We start from the raw sequence: 14,776 nt of genomic DNA on the forward strand, positions 1-14,776 counted from the left end.
TGTGCAGCTTATTAGTTCTGGTTTGACACCTAATGATTATCAGTCTGAAAATGTTCTACTGATTTCCAGTTGAAATCAATTACATCTACATTAACATCTACATGACTACTCTGGGAGCTGATGGTTTTCGTAATTATCGAAGAATGGACGAAACATGCATTTCGGAGCTGCTGAACATCACGAAACCATTCTTGAGGAAAAAGAACACAATCATGAGAGAGGCTGTAAGCTGCGAGGAGAGGCTGGTAGCTACATTACACTTTATATCCACGGTAAAAGTTAAGAGGACCTCAGATACAGTGCTGTTGTATCACAAAAATTATTACCTAAACAGATCCTTAAACTTGCAACGTAATTTATAATTATCTGAGGAAATAAATCATGGCAAAGCAAAATAAATAAAAGTAAAGATATTCATGCAAACTTTATTAATTTATTTATGAATGTAGTATAAAAGACGTCCCTGTAAGTTCAAGAAACATATTCCAAATGACAAGAAGAAAGTCTACAAATGGCAGTGGCGCACATCATCTAATAAATTCAACAGATATATAGGGAATGGAAAGAAGCATTTAACAACTGTGAAATAAATTTTACACTTTACTCTTCGTGGCAGAAGACCAGGATATAACCTGGACTTTCTTAACACTTATAACAGTGAAGCAAGTATATTTTATGAATAAACGTCGACTGACTGTCTATCATTCGGTTTTACTTCCGATACGTGTCGGAAATGAAATATAAGATCTAATCTGCCTGTGTTTCGATTTTTAGACTTTATTTCCGATAAACATAGGAAATAAAAGCTAAAAACCGGAGAACAGAAGGTCGACGGACTTTAATTCATAAAATTACAGGGTGTTTCCGTAAGAGCGTGTACAAATGTGACAGGGCGTAGAGAGTGCTCCACTGAACAACTTGAGGTAGGGAACATGGGGTCGGAGACGCCAGCTCGAGGAGATATGAAAGGAAACTTGCCTACCGCTTTGTCTAGCATTGTTTCCAGATTATTTACAATTAGCATGCTACAAGTTTCCACGTACTGTGCTGTTTATTTACATGTAAATTCTTTATTTCCCGCAAGGAAACAAGGAGGACGAGCCTGATTACTAGAAGTCAAGATGCAAGTTTTGTTTACTTCACTTGTCCATAAGATAGCTCTCTTGGATCGTACTTACACTGTCCCATGACAGAACGTGCTGTGAATCAACGACAGACTCATTCATTAGTCACTGCTAATCAGTGACGTACAGTAGAATACGATGGAGCAGTACCGGTACAGTTTCGCAGAACTCACTGACATGCACCTTCTGTACGGGGAACGGCTTCTAAAGTTTCAAAAGGCTGTAACTCACCTAATATATGCTTAATCTTTTATTTTTAGTCACTCAAAAGCACCCTGCACCATACTGTATATCATCCTCTTGATCTTTTTCCAAGTTTTTTTTCTTTTTTCTGGACTCCTTAGTGGCCAACTGTGCTGCATACTCTGCTTTATCAATGCGAACCTTGTCCATCCGTTCAAGTTCTCTGATGCAATTTGCTCCAGGATTAATTCCCATATGCTTTAGCACCTTCACCCTACCAATGTTGACATCATTAAAAGCAATAATAGCATCACTGAACCCTCACTTTAGTGTCTTCATTTAAAAAAAAATTCTCTTAAGCGAATCTATATAAGATTATTGAACGACTCATTGGGATTTTGAGTCTGACCATGCAGGCACTTTTTCAGTAATTTAGGATTTGCCAGGTCTCTGTAAATAGGTTTTATGATATCCATGACTACTGCTGGGATGGAATGTTTATGGCTGTGTGAACTGTTTGAGTACTGGGCATTGCGGTAATTGCACCATCAATCAGGTCCAGGAGGGCAAAGGTGGTGTACTGGTTTTTCATCAGTTAACAGTCTGAGGAAGAACGTAGCCCATACTGCCTGCTTCATTTTCAACAAATCCTCAATATTATTTCTAATGGCCGTCCCATAATACAGCTGTAGTTCATCAATCATTTTGTCTATCAGCCTGCCTCTTATGGTTTTACTATCAGAAAGTTTCTTGTCTCTCAAACTTCGTTTCAGGTTCCTCAACGTGGTGCCCAGCCTCTCCTGGACATGATCAACACATTCCAGCCTTCTATATAAAAAATTACCGATTTTATTAGATCTTGAAGTAATGCCTGTAAAAATTTTAACATTTTTACTCGGCATAGATTATATTTCAAAAAATAAAATAAAATACTTCCCCAGTGTGTTTATAAGTGATATATGCATCATTTTATTCGGAAACATTGCAAATTTTATAATGAGATAAAAATCCGAAAATGTGAAAGAAAATTTCCGTTCTAACTCTCCTGAAGCGACAGTACTTCCTGTTTTCAATTTTTGAGAGACTTTCCAGATGACGTCGCTCCAAACTGAAAATTGGTACCGCACTAGTGACAGAAGTCTATGGCTTTTGCGTGGCTTTTTCAGTTGCGCTGCAAGCAGCCTACGATGTACGCCTTACAACATAACTGTCATTCTAAATTTAAATATCTATCTGTACGAGCAATATACACTGTCTGATCAAAAGTATCGACGAACCCATTAGTGAATATTAATACAGGACGCGTCCACCTTCGCCTTTTGACGGACTGAACTCTTTTGAGGTCGACTTTAGCGATTGTGTCTAAATGTTTGGAGAGGAATGGCGGCAAATTCTGCCTCAAGAGCCGAAACCAGAGAAGATAGAGATGGTGGACGCTGCGGTCTGGAGCGAAGTCGACGTTCGAACTCACCCAAAAGGTATCCAATTTGGTTCAGATCGGGACTCTAGGCAGGACGGTCCATCTCAGGAATGTTATTGTGAACAAATAATTACCCCTTAGATGCTGCCTTATGACACACTGCATTGCCACGCTGATATGAACACTCATCGTCTCCGAACAGTTCATCAACTGTCGCAGTATACAATGCTGTAAAATGTGTTGGCCGGCCGCTGTGACCGAGCGGTTCTAGGCGCTTCAGTCCGGAACCACGCGGCTGCTACTGTCGTAGGTTCGAATCCTGCCTCGGGCATGGATATGTGTGATGTCCTTAGGTTAGTTGGGTTTACGTAGTTCTAAGTCTAGGGGACTGATGACATCAGATGTTAAGTCCCATAGTGCTTAGAGCCATTTGAACCATTTGTAAAATGTGTTCATGTCCTTCCGCATTTAGCGTTTTCTTAATCGGAGTAAGAGAACGGCACTCTACCCACGAAAAACAACCCAATACCGTAAAACAGCCTCCTCCATAATGCACAGTTGGCACCTCACATGATGGCAGGTAACGTTCTCCAGCCATCTGACAAACCTAAATCCTGCCATCGGATTTCCACAGGGTACAGCGTGATTCATCATTCCAAACCACTCGTTTCCAGTTAGTCAATGTCCAGTGTCGCTCTTTCCACCAGCAGAGTCGACGCTTAGCACCGACTAAAGAAATGTGAGGCTTATGAGGAGCTGCCCTACCGTTGTACTCCACCCTTTTTAACTGCCTATGCATAGCCATGTTTAATAAGACAAAAATGAAAGATACATGTCCGCTCAGTAAGGATATCAGCTCACAAAAGTTCAACAAATCGAACAAACTCACTCTTGACGAAAAGCTCACTCATATTTGCATAACATCGAATATTATACATATTATTTCTATTAAATTCATAGGAATGTCCCACAACTCTTTAAAAAATCCGAAGGTAAAAAACAATATTCTACGCACGAAGACGAGAATCCTTTACCAATCCAACCTCGTTTCCATAACGTAACGCCTCAACCAACCACATTATTCTAAAACATTGCTTCTAGCGACCTGTTGTTCATGTTACAGTGTTCTAAGGGCTCTAATCGCCCAAATGTTGTTAACTGACTTTAATTGATATAATAACTCGTAATGACTCATTTACATTTGGGTCTTTGCCCTAAAACGGCGATCTGTCATAATACGCGAGTTATAATGCGAAAATAACTAAACACTAAAATACTTTGTGATGACTGGGTGTTGTGTGATGTCCTTAGGTTAGTTAGGTTTAAGTAGTTCTAAGTTCTAGGGGACTGATGACCATAGCAGTAAAGTCCCATAGTGCTCAGAACCATTTGAACCATTTTTTGAACTAAAATACTTTAACCACCAATATGTCGTTTCCCGTCATTTTATTACAACAAGTCATACCAAAAACGCCCGCATATCGTGGTCGTGCGGTAGCGTTCTCGCTTCCCACGCCCGGGTTCCCGGGTTCGATTCCCGGCGGAGTCAGGGATTTTCTCTGCCTCGTGATGGCTGGGTGTTGTGTGCTGTCCTTAGGTTAGTTAGGTTTAAGTAGTTATAAGTTCTAGGGGACTGATGACCGTAAATGTTAAGTCCCTTAGTGCTCAGAGCCATTTGAACCATTTGAACCATACCAAAAACAATTCGTTCTCGAGACGTTCAATGTGCTGGTGCTGAGAAACAGTATATATTCCAAGGGTGCAACATATAACATAAAACCAATCGAATATGGGCTACCGCTGAACATGGCAGATATAGTATGGTGTCTTGTGACACAGGGAGCGTTCTTCCTTCCTAATGGTGTACTTTACGTCGCACGTTGCCGATATATCGCATAATTTATTTTATATTTCATGTGAAGAAATGGATCCTCGACGTGAAATAGCAGGAAGTGGCATCACGAAGCTCGTAGACTGCCACGTCAAGTTTATCTGACTCGTCCCAGGTGCCCACCGCGGTACGCCCTACGCCTGAAGTCAGCAGTACGAGCAGTCCCATCCGGCCACATCAGCGGTTCAGTTCCAGCGCTACCAGTTCGTAGCTCGACGCCGGTAGCAGCCGCCCAGTTCGTCCTCGTCTTTAGCAGCAGCACATCAGCCGTGACATGCCGACAGCACCGGCCCAGTAACTTCCCAGGTCTTCACGCCGCAGCCTACCACCACTCTGGGGTTCGTCGTGTAGACACATCACAGACAACGGCACAATAGAGATACTTCTGTTGTATGCAGTTGTATGGGCATTCATACAACGACGTTATAAATGAGTTTCGTCTTGTTAATGAAGTTAATCTCTTAAAGTTTCTCCGATCACTCTTCCGTATGAGAATACTTAACATTTTTGTTCTTCCTTCTTTCCTCGATCAGCTGATGTATCTTTTGTTACCCATGGTTTCTGTGGTATCGATAGCAACGATGCCACGGCGTATTAAAGTTATTAGGTTGGCACTACGACAGACACCGACGACAGCGCCTTCTAGTCGGTGCTCTGCAGTTTCAGCCCATTTGATCAACAGCAGGCGGCCAGGACACTTCGCTTCAGCTTCGCACCTCAGGGCAACGTTATGTATTACTCTTGTTGCTAAAGTAAAGGTGATTTTAACTCACACTGCAGTACCGGGAGATTTTCACCTTTTCCTGCTCCTACCCACGCGCCGCCTCCAAAAGGCGGATACAAAAGTTTCTTTGCAGATACCTTCTTTGTACCTACGTTTTACTTCCCAACGTCTGTGATTGCCCGTTTCAGACATGTCCATTCTTCTGCTTACTGAGATATTCTTCATTGCTGTATCTATAGCCTTGGAGAACTTCAAGCATATCTCGTCATTCCTTAGTACTTCTGTGTCCCACTTATTTGTGTATTGATTCTTTCTGAGTAATCTCTTAAACTTCAGGCTGCTCCTCATCACTACGGAATTCTGATCTGCGTCTATATCTGATCCTGGGTATGCCTTACAACCCAGTATTTGATTTTGAAATCTCTGTCGGGCCACGATGTAATCTAAATGAAATCTTCCCGTAACAGCAGAACAGAGTATTCGATATTAAAAGCTGAAATTTATTACAAAAGTCTACCTCCTCTCTCATTCATTGTTCCAAGCCCATATTCTACTCCAACCTTATCTTCTACTCCTACCCCTACAACTGAATTCCAGAGCCCCATGACTATTAGATTTTCATCTCTCTTTACATGTTTCATTATCCTTTCTGTGCACTCATACACTTACTCGGTCTCTTCATCTTCAGCCTGCAACGTCGGCATGTATACCTGAACTATCGTTGTCGGTGTTGGCTTTCTGTCGATTCTGATAAGAACAACCCTACCACTCAGCTGTTCACAGTAACACACTCTCTGGCCCACCTTCCTATTCTTAACGAATCCTACTCCCGTTATACAATTTCCTGCTGCTGTTGATATTACTGAACCGTGATTTATTTTCAAAAAATATTCTTAAGAATTTATTTTATTTACTAGCGATTCATCAAGAACATTAATGTATTTAATCACACTATGTAAGCATGGAAGTAGTTGCCAGGGAGTAACTGATGAAATCATAACAAAATTCCTTTTAAGAAATGGGAAGTTTATTCACTTTAATAGTGGCTAAAAGCATTTTTTAAAAGAAACAGATTTAAAATTATAATCAGAAAGCACCCTCTAAAAATAAAAGTTACAATTTATTCAGAGGCCGAAAGAAACAAGTTTTGACTGTATGAGCTTTTGGGCAGAGAACCTTGCCGCTCCCTTTTGACACAGCCGTAGTTACGACCGCTCACAACAGCCTCTGAAAGACTACACTGGTGCAAATCTGCAACACGCCAGATTACTTTAAACTAAGAGTTTTAACAAATTACATAAGCACACAAACTGTGCACCCCCGGTAGGAGGGATGGAAATGGTACAAAACACTAACAATTAAAATATTAACCTTGCCACCGAAGTGCAACTTGATTTTAACTTCTAAGAAAAGTCTTACGGTGAAAGGGTGGCAACTTTATATACTAAAATGATCATTTAAATAAAAGCCCATGAAATGCAATCTTATATAAAATTCTACAAGGTTGGAAAAACAATAGTTAAGATGCTCTACAGTACACAGATACCGCCTCTCAAGATCATAGGCAATAATATCAAAGTTTCCAAAAATCAAAACATATTTCAGGTATTAGGCCGTTACACTCCAAGCAATAAATTCGTTAACACATCAAATCCGACAAACATGACAGAGGCAGCTACTAACGTATGGTAGATTACCGAACAACCCGAACCGCAGATTGGTAACCCGCCCCTACTCCATAAGGGAAAAACGGACCACCCAATTTATAAACAACCACCTTCCCGCGGGTGGGCAAACGGAGAAGAATGTTGGGAAGACCCCAAAGTTATACGGCTGGTGGCCTCACCAAGAAAACAAGTAGAATTTAACAAGAGTAAATCAAACAACATATAACCAATCACTTAACTTCTAATAAACTGCAATTCGAGAAGACCTGGCGCAGCATCCCCAACCGTCCGCTGCCAGCAGCTTCAAAGGACGCAGGAAGGCGCGCCCATCTCCCGTCTCACGGCGTCGCAGCTCGCACCGGCCAGACTGATGTCATGGGTTGACTCCTGTTGCTCTCGTGTCGACCGCGAAGTCACTACTCCTTTCTATACGCCGCGGCCCACTGGACTCACATGGCGACCTCACATGCGCCGACGCTCAAGACGGATAAGTCATCTTGTGTCTCAGTGCGCGACCGACCAACCGATCGATCCAACTGCCAATGACCTTGCCTGAGCAAACTCGACCAGACTGGCGGCCTAACGGGCAGACTCAGATGCAGGAACTAAGCCCCGCTCGGGCGACCACTCGCTGAGTTCTCTTACTGGCGGATTGGAAAGACTCTCATTTTGCCAGCTTCAAAGATTGATCCGAACGACAGACATACTAGCACTCTGAACGACAGACAGACACTAACTGCCTAACAAATGCGGACGCGAGACAGACTAGCAAGCTGGGGACGAGAGACTGACCCAGACTAACAGACTGGCGAGCTCATAGCGCCCCTTAAATGCACATGAACAGGCAACCTTTCCCCTTTCCCACCAGAGGGAGACACCAAAGCTGCGATTGCCACAGCGGCGCCACCGCCAGAAACGGAGGGCGACTGCTTCACACTACGCGCTCTTCGAAACAGCAATTTTTACCATGGCTCAATTACCCTAATCTCATATGACCAGAAATCTTTGTCTTCCTTCCATTTCACTTCACTGACCCCTACTATATATAGATTGAGCCTTTGCATTTCCCCTTTCAGATTTTCTAGCTTCCCTATCACGTACAAGCTTCTGAGATTCCACGTCTCGACTCGTAGAACGTTATCCTTTAGATGGTTATTCAACCTTTTTCTCATAGTCACCTACCCATTGGCAGTCCTCTCCCGGAGATCCGGATGGGGGCTATCGCTGAATCTTTTGCCAATGGAGAGGTGATGACACTTTTTTAATTACAGGCCACGTGTCCTGCGGATACACGTTACGTGTCTTTGATGCAGTGGTTTCCATTGCCTTCTGCATTCTCATGCCTTTGATCATTGCTGATTCTTCCGCTTTTAGGGGCAGATTCCCACCCCAAGGACAAGAGAGTGCCCCGAACCTCTCTTCGCCATCTTTGACAAGGCCGTTGGCACAATGAGGGTGACTTCTTATGCCAGAAGGCTTCGGCCGCCATTGCTGATTACTAATCCAAATTTAATCGGTGGCGGGTATCGAACCCGGGAACCAGAACGTTTCGATTTCTATTGTAAGTAGCTACCTCTAGACTATCGATGCGGCAACTTGTTAATAAAATTTTTCTTTGCAACTTTCTTGGATCACTCTTCAGTATGAGGCTACTTACCTTTTAATCGGTTGAAGTTTGAGTTTCTTTGGTACACAATCTTTGATACAGCTCAGTTCCCTTCTGAGGTAGCAGGCAAAGTGTGTCGGACACGAGATGAGGCGTACCTTTTCGATGAACTCCGGGTTGAGGATGGGCGCGGCCTCGAGCAGTACGATGCGGTGTCCCAGGATGATGATGGTCATGGTGAGGAAGCGCGCGCCCTGCACGTAGCGCAGGTTGAGGTGTTTGCGCGGGGGCTGCGCCAGCCGCCGCCAGTTGGAGATCACCGAGAAGCACAGCAGCGTCCGCAGGCCTGCAGCACGAACACACAGGTAGCCGCAGTCTGAAGATGGTCTGCCAGGCGTTTCAGCAAAGCACTCACTGCAGTGGCCAATACGCCGAACGTTCTGGAGTAAGAATCATGTGCTCTGCTACAACACTGAAAGGAGCTATTGAGATAACCGTATAGACGACGCTTAGGGCGTTAATGGCTCGCAGACTATTCGGAAGGTAGCTGTGTCGCCCTTAAAGCGGCACAATACGTACGTGTGATAAACGACTCAAGTAATTTTCCGTATAACATCCACACAATCCTGAATATCGCAAAGACCAAATACATTATGTGATCAAAAGTATCCGGACACCTGGCTGAAAATGACTTACAAGTTAGTGGCGCCCTCCATAGGCAGTGCTGGAATTCAATATGAAATTGCCCACTCTTAGCCTTGATGACAGCTTCCACTCTCGCAGGCATAAGTTCCATCAGGTGCAGGAAGGCTTTTGGGGAATGGCAGCCCATTATTCTTCATGGAGTGCTGCACTGAGGAGAGGTATCGATGTCGGTCGGTGGGGCCTGGCACGAAGTCGGCGTTCCAAAGCATTCAAAAGGTGTTTTATAGGATTCAGGTCAGGACTCTGTCGAAGCAAAGTCCATAACAGGAGTGTTATTGTCGTGTAACCACTCCGCCACAGGCCGTGCATTATGAACAGGTGCTCGATCGTGTTGAAAGTTGCAATCGCCATCCCCGGATTGCTCTTCAACAGTGTGAAGCAAGAAGGTGGTTAAAACATCAGTGTAGGCCTGTGCTATGATAGTGCCACGCAAAACAACAAGGGGTTGAAGCTCCCTCCATGAATAATACGACCACACCGTCACACCACCGCTTTCGAGTTTTACTGTTGGCACTACACATTCTGGCAGATGACGTTCACTGGGCATTCGCCATACCCACACCCTGCCATCGGATCACCAGATTGTGTACCGTGATTTGTCACTCCACACAACGTTATTCCACTGTTCAATCGTCCAATGTTTACGCTCCTTACGCCAAGCCAGGCGTCGTTTGGGATTTACCGGCGTGGTGTGTGGCCTATGAGCAGCCGCTCGACCACGAAATCCAAGTTTTCTGACCTCTCGCCTAACTGTCATAGTACTTGCAGTGGGTCCTGATGCAGTTTGGTATCCCTGTGTGATGGTCTGCATACATGTCTGTCTATTACACATTACGACACTCTTCATTTGCGGCGGTCTCTGTCAGTTCAAAAATGGTTCAAATGGCTCTAAGCACTATGGGACTTAACATCTGAGGTCATCAGTCCCCTAGACTTAGAACTACTTAAGCCTAACTAACCTAGGGACATCACACACATCTATGCCCGTGGCAGGATTCGAATCTGCGACCGTAGCAGCAGAGCGGTTCCGGACTGAAGCGCCTAGAACCGCTCTGTCACGACGGCCGGCGGTCTCTGTCAGTCAACAGACGAGGTTGGCCTGTACGCTTTTGTGCTGTACGCGTCCCTTCACGTTTCCACTTCACTATCACATCGGGAACAATGGATCTAGGGATGTTTAGGGGTGGAAATCTCGCGTACAGACATATAACACAAGTGACCTGACCATGTTCGAAGTCCGTGAGTTCCGCGGATCGCCCCATTCTGCTCTCTCTCACGATGTCTAATGACTACTGAGGTCGTTGATGTGGAGTATCTGGCAGTAAGTGGCAGCACAATACACCTAAAATGAATAAAGTGTGTTTTTTGGGGGTGTCCGGATACTTTTGATGACACAGTGTAAGTGCGAGAACTAGAGAACGAGGGGAGTTCAGTAAGCAATGCAACACTTTTTTTCTCGGCCAATTACGGTAGAGAATGACGTATTTGTTGTGGGAGATCTTGGAATATTCCGGCATCAGCGCCTACAGTTTCGTGGAGTTCTTATAGGCGCCGGCGCTATGCGTAATCTTCAGAATGGCGACTGTAATGGAGGTGCTTTACAAGCACAGAACTCGTATTGAGTTTCTTTTCGCAAGAAACCAGAGCACTGCAGATATTCATAGGCGCTTGCAGAATGTCTACGAATGCCTAGAAGTGAACAAAAGCACGGTGAGTCGTTGGGTGAGACGTCTGTCGTCATCGTAACAAGGTCACACAGACTTGTCCGAACCCCCAGCTGTGACTCCTGCAATGTTGGAACTTGCGGGAACTCTTATATAAGAGGTCATTGACGGATCACAATCAGTTACCTCGCTGCTCGACTGAACGTCTCTGCTGGTAGTACTGACACACTCGTTCACCAGATGGCGTACTAAAATGTACGTATCCGCTGGATTCCTCGCCACCAACTGAAGACCATAAATAGCAACGAGGGACCATCTGTGCGGAATCGCTTGCATGTTACGAGGCTATCGTGACAGTTTTTCTCGAGCATTGTCACAGCCGATGAAACATGGATTCATCACTTCGAACAGGAAACGAAACGGCAATTCATGGATAGGCGCCACACAACATCTCCTCCCAAAAGAAAGTTCAAAGACGCACCCTCAGCCGGTAAAGGCATGGTGATGGTCTGCTAGGACTATGGAGAGGTCATTCTGTTTGATGTCCTCCCTCGTGGTCCAACAACCAACTCTGAAAAGTTATTAGGCTGCCCTCGGGAAACTGAAGAAACGACTTCCGCGTATTCGTCCCTATAAAAATGCAAACGAACTTCTCCTTTTTCGTGATAACGGAAGGCCTCACACAAGTCTCTCCACCCGAGACGAGCTCTCACAACTTGATTGGACTTCTCTTCCTCATCCACTCTACAGCCCAGATCTCGCACCTTCCGACTTCCATCCATTTGGCCCAATGAAGGTTACATTCCGCGGGAAGCAGTACGTGGATGATAGTGAGGTTACTGATTCAGCGAGACGTGGGCTCCAACGTCGACCAGTAGAGTGATTTCATGCGGACATACAGTCCTTCCCAGTAAGGTGGCGAAGGCCGACGCAATGAACGGAGATTACGTCAAAAAATAGGGTTTTGTAGCCAAGAGAGTGGGGAATAATGTGGTGTATTGGTATCCTAAATATAACCAACCTGCTTTCAGGAAAAAATGTGTTGTTTTACTTATTGAACGCCCATCGTACAATTATCATGAAAGCAGTAAGAACAATATAAACTGATAAGAATAATATACAAAAGAATGGAAAAGAAAACTGAAGACCTGCTAGGTGACGGTCAGTTTGCCATTAGGAAAGGAAAATACCCAGAGAAGCAATTATAGCGTTGCACCACATTATGAACAGAAGAATAATGGAAGGAAGACTAATGAAAACTCAGGACACCTTCACAGGATTTTTCGACCTGGAAAAATCGGTCGACAATGTAAAATGGTGCAAGATGTTCGAAATTCTGAGAAAAATAGGGGTAAGCTATAGGGAGAGACGGGTAATGTACAATATGTGCACGAACCGGGAGGGAGTAATAAGAGTGGAAGACAAAGAACGAAGTGCTCGGATTAAAAAGGCAGGGATGTAGTGTTTCACCCCTACTGTTCAATTTGTACATCGAAGAAGCAATGATGGAAATAAAAAAGGTTCAGGAGTGAAATTAAAATTAAAGGTGAAAGGATATCAATGATACGATTCGCTGATGACATTGCTAACCTGAGTGACAGTGAAGAAGAATTACATGATCTGCTGAATGGAATGAACAGACTAATGAGTACAGAATATGGATTGAGAGTAAATCGAAGAAGACGAAAGTGATGAGAAGTAGCAGAAATGAGAATAGCGAGAAACTTAACACAGGATTGATGGTCGCGAAGTAGATGAAGTTAAGGAATTCTGCTACCTAGGCAGTAAAATAACCAATGACGGACGTAGCAAGGAGAACATCAAAAGCAGACTAGCACTGGTAAAAAGGGCATTGCTGACCAAGGGAAGTCTGCTAGTATCAAACATAGGCCATAATTTGAGAAAGAAATTTCTGAGAACGTACGTTTAGAGCACAGCATTGAATGGTAGTGAAACATGGGCTGTGGGAAAATCGGAATAGAAGAGAATCGAAGCATTTGAGATGTGCTACAGACGAATGTTGAAAATTAGGTGGACTGGTAAGGTAAGGAATGAGGAGGTTTTGCGCAGAATCGGAAGGAAGGGAATATATGGAAAACATTGACAAGGAGAAGGGACTGGATGACACGACATCTGTTAAGGCATCAGGCAATTACCTCAATGGTACTGGAGCTAGCCGTAGAGGGCAAAAACTGCAGAAGAAGACAGAAATTTGAATACATCAAGCACATAATTGAGGACGTAAGTTGCAAGTGCTACTCTGAGATGAAAAGGTTGGCACAGGAGAGGAATTCGAGGCGGGCAAACAGTCAGAAGACTGATAACTAAAAAAAAAAAGTGAGGAGAAGAGTTAAGAAAAATCAAGATACATTCATATGACTTTATCGATAAAAAACGTTTGACACTGCAAAATGGTCCAGGATATTCGAAATTCTATGAGAAATAAATGTAAGCCATAGGGGAAGGCGGGTAATAGACGGTATGTACAAGAACCAAGAGGGAACGATGAGACCGGAAGAGCAAGAACGTAGTACAGTACCTTTAGATTTGGCAGTGCTGTTCTTCAGACGGAGCATTCCCTCGGTCGTCGTGGCCACCACCAGAAGAGCCAGCAGGAAGACTGCGACACCCCTGCAAGGGAAGACACAAATTTTGTTCACCTTTTGGGAAATTTGATGGAAATATTCCACGACAAAAAAAGTGTACTGGTGATCTGACTCGTTCTGCATTGTCGACTAATGGAAATATCAATGCATAAAGACAACTGGGGTTTCATCGATTACTTACAAATGAATGAACACTACAATTCGAGAAATGAAAATAATGCATTAGTTTTAAAGAGATTAAATATTTAACAACAATATCTCTTGAAGAAGTGATGGAAAGTGACAGACAGCACGTAAAAGTTATTTGAATACTCTGAGCCTCAAAATTACGACACGTCGAAACTTATTTGCTCGAACTTGAATCCTGTATTTAAGAGAATACTTACAGAAGTTGGACCCTAATCTGATTTGAGCTAGACGTCATTCAAAAAAGGTTCAAATGTGTGTGAAATCATATGGGACTTAACGGCTAAGGTCATCATTTCCTAAGCTTACACACTACTTAACCTAAATTATCCGAAGGAGAAACACACACACCCATACCCGAGGGAGGACTCGAACCTCCGGCAGGACCAGACGTCATTCAAATGTACCGATTATTTCTTGATGACCTGTAACTGCGCGCAACGGACGTTCTGTGCACCTGTCCTTCGTCCCATGGACTCGCTCAGCAACGAACTCACCTCATACGCCGCAAGGAAAATGTATTCGTATTTGTTACTTGCGGCATGTGTAGCATTATCTCTTGCAAATGTGTGTAATTATGAGCTTGGTTCACTATGGAAGGAAAAATATGGAAAATTATTGGCTTGAGTTCACGATATTGCTAAACTGTCTTGTGCAAATGACGGCAATGCAAGGGAAGTTGTGAAAATCAATGGGGTACCAATTAATGTATATTAATGTAAGTTTACATGCCCGAGGATAACTGAAGTCACACAATTTGTGACCAAGTGTTGCAGAGGTACAAATCACTCAGTGTTACACATCAATCGTACTTACAAAATGCACTAAAAAAACACTTTGAACCAAAGTATGTTATAAAGAAAGAAAACGAGGAATAAGGACGTCCTTACGGGCCTCAATACGAATTGATATACTAGTCGGCCATGAAGCAAGTTACGATTCAGCTATATGACTCGCGAACGTCAACTAATTGCAATCCCGCATATAGGGGCTTTAGTTT

At 43.7% G+C, this 14,776-nt stretch overlaps 1 protein-coding gene across 1 annotated transcript in view; it reads right to left on the minus strand.

The window, feature by feature from the left end:
• The window catches only part of LOC126095564 (nose resistant to fluoxetine protein 6-like), a 586,153-nt gene that overhangs the window by 153,914 nt on the left and 417,463 nt on the right, over positions 1–14,776 (minus strand). The window contains exons 5-6 of the mRNA XM_049910342.1: positions 13,524–13,615; positions 8,774–8,961 (exon numbers count right to left, since the gene is read on the minus strand). Of these exons, the coding sequence (XP_049766299.1) occupies positions 8,774–8,961; positions 13,524–13,615 (280 nt within the window). The remainder of the gene's footprint in view (positions 1–8,773; positions 8,962–13,523; positions 13,616–14,776) is intronic.

Source organism: Schistocerca cancellata, chromosome 8, assembly GCF_023864275.1.
Source record: "Schistocerca cancellata isolate TAMUIC-IGC-003103 chromosome 8, iqSchCanc2.1, whole genome shotgun sequence".
Classification (NCBI taxonomy): Eukaryota; Metazoa; Arthropoda; class Insecta; order Orthoptera; family Acrididae; genus Schistocerca; species Schistocerca cancellata.